The 15,985-nt window shown below is 51.8% G+C and overlaps 1 protein-coding gene across 3 annotated transcripts in view; it reads left to right on the top strand.

Annotated features, from left to right (window-relative positions):
- Window positions 1-1,941: 1,941 nt before the first annotated feature.
- LOC125160113 (uncharacterized) overlaps window positions 1,942-15,985 on the top strand; it is a 25,757-nt gene continuing 11,713 nt past the window's right edge. Inside the window, exons 1-3 of one of the 3 annotated variants that reach the window (XR_007150138.1) lie at window positions 1,942-2,385; window positions 2,800-2,971; window positions 5,506-5,724. Coding sequence is in view for 1 of the 3 variants with exons in the window: in XM_047848736.1 (XP_047704692.1) it covers window positions 2,961-2,971; window positions 9,440-9,632 (204 nt within the window). In the remaining 2 variants the exon portion in view is untranslated. The other 2 variants (XM_047848736.1, XR_007150137.1) reach the window with 2 other exon arrangements.

Genomic DNA, 15,985 nt, shown 5'->3' with positions numbered 1-15,985 from the left:
TTCCAGCTCACTCCTTTTCCTACATCATCTGTTCCAGTTTGTGGCATCACGATCTACCAAATCATCCAAGCTAGGCACCTCAAGGTTGCTGTAGACTTGTCTCTTGCCCTCACCTCTACGCGACATTGCCACGCTGTACCAATTCTGCCTCCTAAATAATTCTCGAGGCTGCCTCTCCTTGATCTGCCCATTGCCACCACCGCGTGAGCCAGACCTTGCTTACCCTGGACAGGTGCCATCTAGACGGGTCATCTCAAGCTCCGTCCTTAGTTGGGGTCGCGTCCCTAACATGCATGTCACTCTCTCCCTTGCTTACATCCTCACGATGGCTCCCTATCAGCCGCAGGATAAAGGTTCAACTTTATTGGAAGTACTAAGAGCTCTTCTTAATTGGGGCCATGCTTACTTGACCACATTTTCCTGTTCTTCTAACTAAACTTCACATCTTCAGTTTTTGCCCCCCACTCGCTGTTTCTCTTTTCCACACCTTCTCTCCAGAGTGCCCACTTTTCCCTCCTTCTCCCAGCTGATTCTCAGCTTCTTTCTGGAAGCCTTTCTCCTCTCCGCCTTCCACATCTACCACACATGCTGGAGACTGGGCACCCTTCCTAGGCGTTCACTGCTTCCCCCGTATCATTTAAAAAAAAATTTTTTTTTGCAATGTTTATTTATTTTTGAGAGACAGAGACAGAGCATGAACAGGGGAGGGGCAGAGAGAGAGGGAGACACAGAATCCAAAGCAAGCTCCTGGCTCTGAGCCATCGGCACAGGGCCCGACGTGGGGCTCAAGCTTATGAACGGTGAGCTCATGACCTGAGCCGAAGTCGGACACTTAACCAACTGAGCCACCCAGGCGCCCCTCCCCCGTATCATTATGTGTGATGTGTCGTCTGTTCCTTCCAGGGGACCAAGCAAGTTGCTTGCTTGTTTGTTTACTTTAATTCCAGTGTGGTTAACATAGAGCGTGGTTCTAGTTTCAGGTGTACAATATACCGATTCAACACTTCCAGATACTTCTCAGCGCTCATCACGAGAAGTGCGTTCTTATCCCCTTCACCTATTTCTCCCGTCCCCCCTCCCCTCTGGTAGCCCTCTGTTTATTTTCTATAGTTAAGAGTCCGTTTGGGGGTTGTCTCTCTTTTTTCTCCCTTTGTTTCAATACCTCATTTTGAATAAATACGTGGGTAGATATATGATACGGCTTTTGCATTAGCTGGGGTTCTCCAGAGAAGAGAACTATCTATTTTCTATCTACCGAGATTTATTATGAAGAATTGGCTCATTCGGTTATGGAGGCTGAGAAGTCCCACAGTCTGCCATCAGCAAGCTGGAGACCCAGCAAAGCCAGTGGTGTAATTCAGTCTGAGCCCAAAGGCCTGAGAACCTGGGAGCCGATTGTGGGAGCTGAGGGTGGGAAATGTCTGAGGACAGAAGAAGATGGGGGGAGATGCCCAGCTTCCACGTCGGGGCAGAGGAAAGGGGCGAGTTCTTCCGTCCTCTGCCCTTTGTTCGTTTCAGGCCCTCAGTGGATTGGATGAGGCCCACGTACTTTCGGGAGGAAAACCGGCTTTACTGAGCCCATTAATTCAAATGCCAGTCTCTTCTGGAAACACCCTCACAGACGCACCCAGAAGTAAGATGTAAGATGTAAGATGTAATCCGGTCGGTCGAGCTGACACAAAATTGAATTAACCATCACGTACAGCCTTTAAAACAGCATCCCGGGGGCGCCTGGGTGGCGCAGTCGGTTAAGCGTCCAACTTCAGCCAGGTCACGATCTCGCGGTCCGGGAGTTCGAGCCCCGCGTCAGGCTCTGGGCTGATGGCTCAGAGCCTGGAGCCTGTTTCCGATTCTGTGTGTCCCTCTCTCTCTGCCCCTCCCCCGTTCATGCTCTGTCTCTCTCTGTCCCAAAAATAAATAAAAAACGTTGAAAAAAAATTTAAAAAACAAAAACAAAAACAGCATCCCGAAGTATTTGAAGCATTTAGCACCGGGGCCGACAGCTTATCACCTGCTGATAAGAGAAACAAGCCACGTGAAGGGAGACAGCAGAGAAGGCTGCAGACAGCCTGTGCAACTTTTACTCGCGCTTGCTTCGGGGTTACGGATCATCCGTTATTGTTTTTACATTTCTTTACATTTTTCTGCATTTGCCGTACTTTCCGCAATGAACGGGGATCGCTGTGATGAGGGAAGGAAGGAAGAAAGCAAACCCCGGGGGCTCAGGCAGTACTGGAATCTCTTCGCCGCCCAGAAGAATCAGTTCAGGGGGTGCCTCCACACCTCGGGCCGTGGCCATGTGGCTGTCCTCTTCCTGTAGACCCTCAGCTGGACCAGCGGCCACATCCCCCTCCTCAGTGACCCCTCAGACAGGGGAGAATCAAGGTGCCACAGGGCAGGCGGGAATTCTGCCTGGGACTGGGGTGCTGGCGGTGGGTCCTAGGGGGTCCCTCACAACTGTGACCCACCCCAGGAGCCCTGGGTGAGGCCAAATGGAGGGGTGTGGGGGAAAGGGAAGGCACACGAGAACTGGGCCTCGGCCCCCTCTGACCGCCTCTTGTCTGCCCTTCTCCACGCTCAGCCCAAGGCAACTGTCAGGAGTTGTCACGTGCCCTCTGTGAAATCGCCTGGGAACACGGGGAGGGGACACAACCTGGTCCTGTCCTCCTGTGGCAGGCTCAGGGAGGGCAGAGAGAGGCATGGAGACGGGGGGTAGGGGCAGCGCGGGAGGCGATGCGGGCTCCGCAGGAGAACCGCATGCGGCAGGGGAGGCCCTGCCAAGGTCCCTTGTGCTTGCAGGCAGTTTCCCTGAGAGGCCCTTGACCATGGCGAGTTCCTGCGACTGCGGCCACCACACTAAGACCGAGCCGTCTTCCACCTCCTGGAGTCTCTCTGGATGGCCAACGTGAGCTGCCAGGGAAAAGTCACAGGCAAACAGGGCTCCCTGGCTGCCCAGGAGAATGGCCAACAGGTAAAATCGAAAACCCCACACTTTCTCCTTTCCAAATCCCAAACACAGTTACAACCCAGATCCCTCTTGGCCACAAACATCCACCTTGACCAAACCATAGGCACGAGCAATTTTAGTGTTGCGGGGCTGACGAGTGTGGGCTGGCTTCCAGGCTTGGAGGGAGGACTTCTCTCCCTTTCCCCGCCCTCCGGTCCCAACCTATGTCTACTGTCGTGTTACTGTGGCTCCCCAGACAGTGGACCAACTGGTGAATTCAGGGGCCTCAAGACTGTTACTCTTTTAACAAACATTATTGTCAAGGAGGACCTAATCTATTGGAGCACTAATACTAGAATTTTCTATGTGAGGTGTAGGATTTGGTTACTGTAGTATTCAGTGGCCCTCGGATTCGGTCTCCCTCCTGTGCCGCGGTCACATTATTGAGGGGCTGGAGAACTTGGTGACCTCCTGGAATTCAGTGATTACGAATGTGCTCCAAGTTTCCTTTGCTGCCTCCGAACAAGCTGCCCTCCTAGCAGTTCTGTCCGCCCTGTCAGTTCGACTGCTCCCTGGGCCAATGTCCTGTGCTCATAAGCAATTTTTCAGTCCCTTGGCACAGCTTCATTGAAAAATGCACTCCTCTGCAGCACCCGAGAGATGTTTCTGCTGTTTTTCAAAGTTCAGCTGTTTCTAAATCATTTCCTATGCTTCTCTCCTCCTTCCACCCTGCCCTTGCCCCCAAATTGAAGTTCTTTCCAAAGTGGAATCTGGATTTTTCCGTCCCCTGCCACCCCCTCTACCTACACAGAACAAGACCGTGATTTGGCACAGGTTTTGGGGACAGACGGGGCAGGTGTTTATCCGGAGGGATGGATCACTGAGCTGGGGAAGAGAGGGCTACTTGCTGAGACTTCAGTCCAGGGGCTGGGGCTGGGGGGCAGCGGCAGTGGGCTCGGGCTGGGAGGGCGGAAGGAGGTTTCGTGGCCCAGGGCCGCCCCTCTGGCCAGTCAGCCAGGGGCCTCTCTGAGCCTGCAGGTCCTGACTGTCAGACTGCACGTAACAACAGCCCCCCTCCACCCCAGAGGCAGTGGTGAGGTTGAAACGGGGTCAGCTACTTGGAGAGTGCTCAGCTGGGCGCCCGGCCCTCACTAGCTGCGGAGTTGACCTAGGCCACCGTGAGCAGGGCGACCTGAACGGATGCTGGAGCAGCAGGGCCCTTGGGGCAATTTGAGAAGCAAAGGGAAGGCTCTTCCCACCTTTCCGCCATCGGGAAGAAAACTTCCACGGAGAGAGCCGGAAGCCTACCGTCAGAGAGTTAATTGTGCTAATATTTCCTTCCCTCTCTGAACTTAAATTTAATATCTGGCTGTAAGGGAAGCATAACAAGGCCCCCACCCTTCCACGGAAACGCTCTCCCTTCAAATAAATTCTGTTTAGTTCTACAAACAATTACTGAGCACCCACTAACCTGCTATATGCATGACACTGGGCTGGGTAGCACGAATCCGTACGTGAGTAAGAAAGACCTGGTTTCTGCAATTTGAGAAAACTTCCCACCATTCTTACATTCCTAGGGCTTGAACAGGGGTTTTTCTGGGTCCCCGTTTGGGTCGTTGGAGGAATCAGACTTGGCCAGCTGAAATCTGGTCCCACCTCCTGCCTCCCGGTTGATGCCTCTTTGCCTTTGAAGCCTCCTCCCTCAGGCAAGCACTGGAGGCAGCCACTCATCCTCTGGGAGCTGCCGGCAGGGTGGTCCAGTGAACTGACCGGGACACTTGTTTTCTGGATTATGTTTTGTCCTGTGATTTGGGACACAATCTGAAGCATCTGATACATTCAGACTCTCATGAGGAAGACAGGAATTTAGTCTGGTCCCTGGGGGAATTTAGATTCTCCACCAAGCCCTTTAGCCCTTTTTAATGAAAATAGAGGCGATTAATATCATTAAGTGGTGCTCCCAAACACCCTCCGGCTCTACACATTACTTTCTCCTTCTTGCCTCTCCTAAGAAGACTTTTCTTTTTTTTTCCCTCCCTTCTGTCCTTTTCTCCCTCCGTTGTTCCTTCTGTCCTTTTCTCCCTCCGTTGTTCCCTCCTCCATATCCTCTTCTTCACCCAGTGCTCCCTCTCACCCAAGTCCTGCCATCGTCCCTGGAGACACCAGCCTCCATGGAAATGTCCAACTCCTGGACTCCTTATCCTCAGGGCCCTGCCCTCCATTCCAGCCCACACCCGTGGCCACGCTGTGCACTGGAATCCAGTGGCCCCAGCCCATTCATCATCCCCAGGACCGTGCCCCCTGAGATAACACCTGCGGCCATTGTGTCCCCCTGACTGCAGACCCCACCCTTTCGGCTACATGCTCAGTCACTTGCAACACCGCCGCTCCTCAGGCTCTTTGGGACCTCTGGCCCACGGACACCTTCGCACCGTCCCCGTCACCCAGTCCCCACTGCCTTCACCTGCCCCCCTTCCCAGGTCAGAGTCCACACTCCAGCTTCAAGCACGAATTGTCTGTATCCCAGATTCCCTCTGCATCTTGTCCTTCCCTTGCAGGCACCTGGCAAAGCCCCAACCGTCAACAAAGGCAGCCAACAGCTTTCCACAGCGCTGGGCCGCCTGGGCCACCTTGAAGTCATGGTCTCCACCCTCAGCTCCACCACAGCAGCACCTACCAATCCTTGTGTCTCCAGGCAACCCTTGATTCTGTGCCCTGGAAAGACGATTGCACTCCAACAAGCAGGCCAGCCCGGTGGTGTGCTGGCAGACCAAACAACGGGCTCTGTGGTGGCGAGGGGCGGTGGTGGGGGGAGCCCTGATTTACGGTGTCTGCTGATTCTTATGCTGTAAATACTCCCACCGTGGCCCATTTCAAGCTACCAGCAGGACATCAGTCAGCGACCATGTAGATACAATAGATGTAAATAGCCTCTGGAGCATAGATAGTAGTGAAATAATTAGGAAGTGAGTCGTTTCCAGTGTGTTCATCGGTTCAAACATAATGTATTTCATTGTAATTTATATAATTTAATCTTTAAAACATTTTATTTTGTGATAAGTGTACATTCGCGTGCAGTCTTAGGAAATAATACAGAGAGCTCCCTTCACCCAGGGATAACCTCTAATAGGACACATCACAGCCAGGAAGTTGACATTGACACAATCCATCTGCCTTGCTCAGACTTTGCCACTTTTGCACGCACTTATTTGTGTATGTCTCTGTGTTTCTGTGTATTTAATTCTATGCAGTCTTATTACGTGTGCAGGTTTGTGTGACCACCGCAGTCAAAGTACAGAACAGCTTCATCACAAGGACCCCTGAAAGCTGCAGCCCTCCCTCCACCCACCCTTCAATCCCTGGAAACTCACAATCTTTCTAATTTTGTCATTTCAAGTATGTTATAGCAATGGAATTATACAGTATGGAACAGTTTTTAATGTATTTTTATTTTTAAAGTTTATTTATTTTGAGAGAGAAAGAGCGAGCATGTGCACAAGCAGGGGAGGGGCAGAGAGAGAGAGAGAGAGAGAGAGAGAGAGAGAGAGAGGGAGAGAATCCCAAGCAGGCTCCATGCTGTCAGCACCGAGCCGGGCGAGGGGTTTGAACCCACAAACCATGAGATCATGAGCTGAAATCAAGAGTCAATTAACTGACTGAGCCACCCAGGCGTCCCTTAGTTTTGTAAGAAACTTCCCATACTCTTGTCCAGAGTGGCTTCACCATTTTGCATTCCCCAAAGCAATGTATGAGTGATTCAGTCTCTCCACATCCTTAACAGCATTTGGTGTTACCATTATTTTTCATTTTAGCCTTTCTGGTAGGTGTGCCATGTTATCTTATTGTGGTTTCATTTTGCATTTCTCAAAGTGTCCAATGATCTTGAACACTTTTTCGATGTGCTATTTGCCATCCGTATGCCGTCTTCAGTGAAACGTCCATTCGTGCCTTTTGCCCGTTTTTCTAATTGAACTGTTTGGTTTTCACACTGCTGAGTTTTGGGAGCTCTTTATATGTTCTAGATGCTGGTCCCTTGGGGTGCCTGGGTGGCGCAGTCGGTTAAGCGTCCGACTTCAGCCAGGTCACGATCTCGCGGTCCGGGAGTCCGAGCCCCGCGTCGGGCTCTGGGCTGATGGCTCAGAGCCTGGAGCCTGTTTCCGATTCTGTGTCTCCCTCTCTCTCTCTGCCCCTCCCCCGTTCATGCTCTGTCTCTCTCTCTGTCCCAAAAATAAATAAAACGTTGAAAAAAAATTTTTTTAGATGCTGGTCCCTTGTCAGGTACGTAGTTTGCAATTATTTTCTCCCAGTCTGTAACTTGTCTTCTCATCCTCTCAAGGAGGTTTTTCACAGAGCAAAAGCTTTTCATTCTGATGAGGTCCAACTGCAACCACTCACTGAAAAAGCAAAATGTTTTTGCACCTTTATAAAAAAAAAAATAGTTGAGCATTTTTGTGGGGATTTACTAGAATTTAATAACAGCTGTGTTCAATAACCGGTTCACAACATCCTGGGAAGTTTAACATTAGGCTCTCTGAGCCAGTTCAGACATAGGCTGGGCCAGTCCCTCTATTTTGCCTAGAGCTTCTGTGTTTGACCTTGTGCCCTGCTTCAGCGATAAAATAGAAGTCGTGTGGCGATTCCCTTCCCTCTTCTCCGGGCTTACAAACCCTGGCACCACCCACCTCAGCTCTGCCCCTTCTTCTTCCCTCTTGCTAACCAGAAACCGGTCCATCCCTCCTCCCACAAGGAGGCCAGTGCTCCTGGCTCCACCCACTTCCTTAGAAACCCTATACAGCCGTCCAGGCTCTCAGAATTCAAACAAGTTGCTTCCCTCCCACCTTTAGCCCTCCCACCCTGCCAGCTCTACCCCTGCTTCACTTCTCCCCTTCACAAACCTGTTCCAAGAATCAGTTTCTGCTTCTTCCTCCTCCGTTCATCCTCCTCAATCTGCCTCAGTCTCTTAGCAGTCCAGCCCTGTCCCCTCAAGGGTCATCAGTGACCGAGCTGTCCCTGAATCCAGTGGACGCCTGTGTGTCCTCACCTGCTTGACTCCCTGTGGTGTTCCACAAGGTGGACCACACCATTTTTCTCAAGACATCCCCTCCTTTGGGCTTGCCCCCAGGCTTCCCTGTCCCGGTAAGTGGTTCCCAATCCGTTTCCCTGGGGCACACCCCACTCCTTCCTCTTCCCACCCTTCCCTCCACATCCAGCCATCCCCAGCCCTGTCGTTCCACCTGTCTCTCCCTTGAACCCTACTTCTCTCCTTCCCTGCTGCCCCGGTTCAGGTCCCCACGATCCCTCATCTAGACTATGGCAGCAGCCTTCTAACTGGTCTTTCTGGCCCCCATTCAATGCACCCTCCACACTGCAGCCAGAGGGGTCTTTCTAAAGTGACAAGCTGACCAGTCTCAGCTTCAAACCTTCCCCTGGTTCTCCACAGCCCTCAGATCAAGTCCATCTGAAGGTGATCTTGAAGGATCTGGCCTGGCCTACCTCTCCCTTTCGTCCCATGTGAGCTGGGCTTCATTTAGCTGCTCATTAGGGCCTCGGGTTCCCACCTCAACCCCTTTTTGAAAAATTGAGACATAATTCACACACCATACAATTCATCATTTTGAAGTGTAAAATTAAGTAGTTTTTAGAATAGCCACAAGTTTGTGCAACCATTATCTCTCTCTAAACCCTGTGACATTTTCATCCCCCAGCCCTGGCAACCACTAATCTGCTTTCTTTCTTATTTTTTTTTTAAGGTTCATTTATTCATTTTGAGAAAGAGAGAGAGAGAGAGAGAGCAGGGGAGGGACAGAGAGAGGGAGAGAGAGAATCCCAAGCAGGCTCCTTGCTGTCAGCGCGGAGCCCAATGGGGGGCTTGATCCCATGAACTGTGAGATCATGACCTGAGCTGAGATCAGGAGTTGGATGCTTCACTGACTGAGACATCCAGGCGCCCCTACTTTTTTTCTTTATGAATTGACCGATTCTGAACATTTCATATAAAGAGAATCATACAATACGTGGCCTTTTGTGTCTGCCTTTTTTCACTCAGCATAATATTTCCAAGAGCCTCTCTCTTGTTTTGGAAACTTCAAAAATATTGTTACTCTATCCCCCAGCTACCCACTGTGACCCTCTACCTGGAGACCTCCTGCACAGCCCTCGGGTTTCAGCTCATCTCTTCTTTGAAGGGTCCTTTTCTGCCCCAGCCCCCTGACCTCTGGGTGCACTGGGACCCTGCTGTGTGCTGTCTCCCGGCATGACCTTTGTCACCTGGCGTTACTTACCTAGAAATTGGTTCTGCTAGATGTGTGCTCATCCAGGACCAGGATGTGCTGTGCTGTTCACTCCTGTGTCCCTGGTACATAACCACGTGCTGCATGAATGTATCAATCTACTGGCTCTCTGGCAGAGTCCATTGGTCATTCAGCGCAGACATCTGGAAGCTTTGCTCTGCATCCTCTTATATTTTCTTGTCTTTCTCCTCTCTGACATCAGGATGGAATTAGCACTGCAGAGGAAGGACTTTGGACAAGACCCCGTATCCTTTTTGCAGCATCCTGGATGGCCAGCTCTGGGGCAAGCTGCTTGCCTGGGCAAGCTTGCCGGGCAAGCAAGCCAGGGTGGGGGCTTGCGAAGTTGGCAACAGGCTGTAGTGCTGGAGGAGGAGGAGGAGGAAGAAGAGATCCTGGTGAGTATAATCAGCAGAACGGAGCAGAAACAGGAGTGACCTGGGGCCTCCCACCTCTCCCACCCCTTCTCCCCCCCGCCTCCCCCCCCACCTCCCAGGCCCCAGCAGGAGGGGCTTCCCAAATTTAGCAAATCAAAATACGGGGTGCCCAGTTGAATGTGAATTACAGATAAACAACAGATCATTTTTTAGTACAAGTATATCCCAGACAAACAACAGAGAAATATTGCATGGGACATACTCCTGCTAAATACATCTACTGGTAAACTTTTAGACCTGAGTGTAGGGTAGTATTTCTGTGGGCAGGAGCCTTTCAAATATCCCTTCAAATCTTAATGCTCAGATGAAAAATTGCTGGTTTGCTACGCTCGGATTATTATATTATTATTATTGCTTGGTTTGCCTGCTGACGGCAACAGTGTGCGGTAATAATAGGATCGCTCACAGACTTGTAGTGAGATTGAAATGAGTTCAATGTAAAGCACTTCTTAGAGGTTCTGGAGTCTTCAGGGTTCAACGAGCTAAGGAGAAAGGAGGAGGCTTTGCAGGGAGCTAGACCCCAGGTGACAGGCACCTGCCTCCCCTGCTAGTGGCCGACATTCAGTTCCGGGTGGGGCGGTGGGGGCGGGGACGGGAAAGAGGGCCAGAAGCGCGGGTGTCTGCAGCGCGGGGCCGGCCTGGGACGAGGCAAAGGGACCCGAGGGCCTGCGCGGGGGTGCGGCTATCCCCCTTCGCCCCATCTGCTTCGCTGGACTCTGCGTTGCTGACTCAAGGGAAGAAAGGAAAAAGAGAAAGGGGTGGCGGGGGGGGGGGGGGGGGGAGGGGAGCCAACAGACAAAACCAACAACAAAGGGAAATTTGCTGAGCGGGTGGAATTCTCTCTCTGGACCCAGCACGTTAGTGAGCATCTGGGAAGGAGCCCGTCTGGTGGCGTTGCGTTTAGCACCCGCACCTCTGGAGTCCAGGGGCAGGACCGGGATCTGGAGAAAGACCTGTATAAGCAGAGGCCTGAGCCCCTCAGGGACAAGGTCAGAGGACCAGAGACTGCCACCCACTTCCTGCCGTCTGGCCCTAGAAAGGGGCAGAGGGTGGGCTCCGTGAAGAGCGGGATGGGGGCGCCGCAAAGACATTTCTGGAAGTGATAAATCTCCTCCGGGATAGAAAGAAAAAAGGGGCGCCTGGCTGGGTCAGTTGGTTGGGAGGCCAGCTTTGGCTCAGGTCATGATCTTGTGGTCTGTGAGGTCGAGCCCCACGTCAGGCTCTGTGCTGACAGCTCAGAGCCTGGAGCCTGCTTCAGATTTTGTGTCCCCGCTCTCTCTCTCTCTCTCCCTCCCTCTCTCTCTCTCTGCCCCTCCCCCACATGTGCTCTGTCTCACTCTGTCTCTCAAAACTAAATGTTAAACACATTTTAAGAAAGAAAAAGAAAGGAGAAACGTAGTTGTTTCATGAGGATTTGGGGATGGGCCATCTCCTCTGACTTGATTCTATCCCAGGGAGATTCCTAATCTCACCCCTGGGAGAAACAGGGTGAACAGCCAGGATGATCACTGCGATGTGAGAAAGGAGATGCTGTGACAGGGCAGGGCTCCGTCCTGGCCCACCTCCCTCCCTGACCCTCCTATGCCCGCCCCAGACAGCCCTGATGCATCTGCGTGGGGCATTGATTATGTGCCTACCCCATGCGAGGATTTCACTGTGCATTATCTCTTTCACCATCACAACCAGCCCAGAGCTGGGAGAGATTGAGTAATTTGCTCACATCAGACAGCTCTTAAGGGGAGCGGTGGCTGTCTCTGAGCCCAGCTTTTAACCCTAAACCATCCTGTCTCCTGCTGGATAAGGCTTCAGATTCCTTCTTCACCCAGCACTCCGGAGAGACACTACCCACAGACCTGAGTTGGCACATGAAATAAAATTTGTTTTCCACACATTATATGGGTATGTTGGCTCAGAATTATATAACTGGCTGCTGGATGACTTGGCTGGGTGTCTTCCCCCCTGATACATTTATTTATGGACTCGTACAGGGGTAAATCTAGAGCAGACCTAAGAAATGGAGTCCAGCATGCAGATTTTGCAGATGAGGAAACTGAGGTCCAGAGAAGTGAACCCACGTGTCCAGGGCCACCCAACATCCGAGGTAGAATGGCTGTGTCTGGCTTCCCAGCACAGGATTCTTGTTAATCCTCTTACATAACTTTGCTGCTCTCCCCGAGCCCAGCCTGTATACCTGAGCCCCAGACTTTAGACTTCGCTTCCTGACATCCCCCTTCAGCTGGGCTTAAAAACCCAGAAGCAGAGCAGGAACACATGTTGTCAGCCCCAAGGCAGGGTGGTTTCTGGGCTGGACGGAAGGGATAGCAGAGGAGGTTAAGTGCATATTCCTGACCATCAGGGGTGGAGGATGAGGCTGGGCCTTCTGGTCAACCTTGCCTGGGGGTGGAAGTCTGGTGAGGATGCGAGTCCCTGTGGCCCAGACATCATGGCAGTGGGGTAGGAGGAAGGGACAGCGTTTGCTGGGCCACCAGGCACTGGGAACATCAGTTTGAAAGATTGGCAACTGGGCATCGCAGACCCATAACCTCCCCTGCCCAGATCCCAGGGCAACTTGGCTCCCATCTAGCCTGTTTTGGATGGCCCTGAGACTGCCTTTTCAGATGCCTGATGCAGGGTCACAAAATATGGCAGTTACAAAGACACCACCCCACACACACACACACACACACACACACACACTTAAGCATAAGAGCCTTTTGTCTTCTGTTTACCCTCATTAAATATTGTATTATTTCAACAACTATTTACATTTTTTTTTCAAACGTTTATTTATTTTTGGGACAGAGAGAGACAGAGCATGAACGGGCGAGGGGCAGAGAGAGAGGGAGACACAGAATCGGAAACAGGCTCCAGGCTCTGAGCCATCAGCCCAGAGCCCGACGCGGGGCTCGAACTCACGGACCGCGAGATCGTGACCTGGCTGAAGTTGGCCGCTTAACCGACTGCGCCACCCAGGCGCCCCTATTTACATTTTTTTTTGACGTTTATTCATTTTTGAGAGACAGAGAGAGACAGAGCATGAGTGGGGTAGGGGCAGAGAGAGGGAGACACAGAATCTGAAACAGGCTCCACGCTCTGAGCTGTCGGCACAGAGCCCGCCACGGCTCGAACTCACCAACTGTGAGATCCTGACCTGAGCAGAAGTCAGACGCTCAACCGCTCAACTCAACCGACTGAACCACCCAGGCGCCCCAACAACTATTTACATATAAGTGAGTGTGAACAGTGATCCATAGAAAACTCAGCAGCAGGGTGCCTGGGGGGCTCATTCAAAAGAGCATGGGACTCTTGATCTCAGGGTCCTGAGTTTGAGCCCCAAAATGAGTGTAGAGATCACTTAAAATAAAAATCAAAACTCAGCGGCAAGTATACACTAGGTATGTGAGGAAGGGATGTGTCATCACTGTGGTCTGAAGACAGGAAAAGCTCCCACTGTGCTTCCCCCTTCCCAGTCTCATCTGCCATGTCCCCTAAACAGTGCAGAACCCCAGCGGGTAGGCTGGAGAGTTTCTGTTGCTTGCCCCAACTCACCCAGCTAGAGTGACAAGGCATGGACCACATCCCAAATATCCTGACTCAGGCCAGTGTGTGATTTATTGAGGACCTTCCCCTAGATTCCTCCCCTTCCCCAGATCTGTCAGGATTCCTAAAAACTTTCCATTATAGTGCCCCAACACCCTTACTATTGGAGCCTTTGGAGGTTTCAAGAACTTCCTTTATAGGGGCACCTTCATGGCTCAGTTGGTTAAGCATCTAATTCTTGATTTTGGCTCAGGTAATGTCTCATGGTTTGTGAGATTGAGCCCTAAGTCGAGCCCCATGTCAGGTGCTGATGTGTGGACCCTGCTTGGAATTCTCTCTCTCTCTCTCTCTCTCTCTCTCTCTCTCTCTCTCTCTCTCTCCCCCTCCCCCACTCCCCACTGCATGTGCACATGCTCTCTCAAAATAACTAAATAAACTTAAAAAAAAAAAAAGAACTTCCTCTTTAAACCAATCATGATAGAAGGAACCCTTTATTAAGTCGCCGTGACTGGAAAAGGATTTTGGCACCTGCAGCGGTGAGGGAGTGGGGAGGGTATGGCAGGGGCATCAGGACCCCAAAAGCCACCTTTGTGTGTTCCCACAACTCCGGGAGCCTCCTTTTCCCTCTGTGCAGCTGTCTATCCATTGGGGGTGTGAGCTCCTCTCTTTCCTCTCCATTGTTTTTGTTTTTCCAGAGTCCGGCACATAGTAGGCACCCAAGAAATGTTTACAACTATCTTTACCCTAGACTGACCAGAACCTGCCAGGACTGGCCAAAGGGCTGCCCTTTGCACTCGTCCCCCAACCCTCCCGCCCACTGGCAGCCCAGGATGAGCAGAGTGGCAAGGAGGCCACAGGATTCCTCTGGAAATGTTTTTCATAATCTAGTCTCCAGCGAGGGATTTGGGAATTCCTTAAACAGCCAATGTGCATTTGGGCATAAACACTCGGCCTGCCAGTTCCCAGCATGTCTATTAAAGGCATCAATCAACCAGCCCTCCTGGCCCGGCGGGGCCGGGCAGGGCAGCCCCAGACCTCCGGGATGCTGCACGGAACCCCTTGGGGCTGCCGGTTCCGGGCCAGTGCCTCCTTCTTGTCCCTGGGCCCCCGCTGCGGGCCGCAGCTGGCCCCTGAGACAGCAACTGCTCTTCCTCCCTCCTGGGCTGGGGCCACATCTGCATTTGGCCGCGCCCGGATTAATCCCTATTACCTTCCCCGCTGACTGTGCAGGAGCTGGGCAATTTCCCCGGCCCCCGCCCCCGTCCCGCGGGGGGAAAACAAAGCCGAATGTTCCCACAGCCGATGTCCTCACTAACCAAGGAGATTATGGCTGCATCCGGTTCTAGGAAGAGCGAGGCCAGAGTGTGTTCTTAGGAGGGCAGGGAGGCACCGAGGGATCTTGTAGTTCCCAAACGGGGCAAGTGGAGCGAGGCTGTGAGGCTGCATGATGCAATACTAGCCAGTGGAGACAGGAGAAAATTCGAGAGAGAAAGGGGTGAGGGAGGAGAAAGAAAGGCTCGTTTGCAGATTTTATTTCTATTATCTGTGAAGTCAGACTGCAAGTAGAATCTGAAGCAGTAAAGGAGCAGGAAGGAAAAAAGCCGAGATGTCGGGCAGCTGGTGCGTGCTTTGGGGGTTTGTGGGGGGACTCACTCCCTGTCCGACCCCACGCCAAAGGCAGAATGCCAGGAGTCTCCCGCCCTTTGGGACACAGACCAGTGACCATAAGAGAGGAAATTCCTGGGCAACATTTTGCTAGGAGACAATAACATCCTGGAGAGCAAGGACCGTATCTCTCTGGCTTATTTCTGTATCTATTATGCTTGGTACGGAGCCTGGCATGCAGTAATTGCTCAGTAAAGAACAGCTACGTGTTAGGAGCTACCCAGAGGCCTTTGCGAAAGTTAACTCATCCTTTCACACGTTTACGAGACAGAGACTGTCATCTTCGTTTTGCAGAAGCAGGAATGGAAGCACAGAGAGGTTAAGTTATTTGCTCAAGGTCACACAGTTAGAAAGCAGCTGAGCCTGGATTCAAACCCATGCAGACTGATTGCAAAGACTGTGCTCTTACCCTGTTCTACAGGCTCTTGAAAGAAAGAGAGAGCAGAAAGAACGAAAAATGTCTTTGTCACGGAATTGAAAGACAACCTGGGTGTCATTGAGAGCCAACTCTTTGTTTTATCGACCACGGATTAGAAAGAAGAGATTTGTCCAAGACCCTTGGCACTAGCCAGCTACTGGCAGAGCTAGGATTCGAACCCAGATCTTCCTGGGGCTTTCTGTCCCTTCAGCTGGTCCTGGAAGAGAACAACCAGTGCCCTCCAGTGTTTTCGTAAACTGGCCTTTTAATAGCTTTGGTGTCCACCGGGCTTGGGAAACCAGTGGAAACTGGGCCTCTTTTTCTCTCTCCCCCCATCCCTTACCAACTTGCTCTGGCCTTGGACTGGCTCCACGGGGCATTTCCCAGTTCTTCGGGCCTTGGCAACCCAGCTGAACAGGAAGCCATGGAAATGGCAGGTCCCAGAAAGGTGGGCAGAGGTGTTACTGAGGCAGACTGCCAGGCTGGTCCTCAGGAACCAGGGCTCTGTCTGAGGCTGTGGCCCAGTCTGGGACATGTGGGTGTCCAGTGTGGACTTTCTGTGCTTGGACTGCGGCATAAATTCCTAGTTCTTTAGCAACCTGAATACTTAAAATTTTCAGGGCAATTTTTCTCCCAAGGCGTTCGTTCTGGATCACTAATGTCTGGTACATAAGATATCATTTTTGATCTA

This window comes from Prionailurus viverrinus, chromosome A2 (genome assembly GCF_022837055.1).
Source record: "Prionailurus viverrinus isolate Anna chromosome A2, UM_Priviv_1.0, whole genome shotgun sequence".
In the NCBI taxonomy this organism is placed as follows: domain Eukaryota; kingdom Metazoa; phylum Chordata; class Mammalia; order Carnivora; family Felidae; genus Prionailurus; species Prionailurus viverrinus.
Note: the sequence above shows the minus strand (reverse complement) of the source record. Positions and strands in the feature narration are given on the sequence as shown.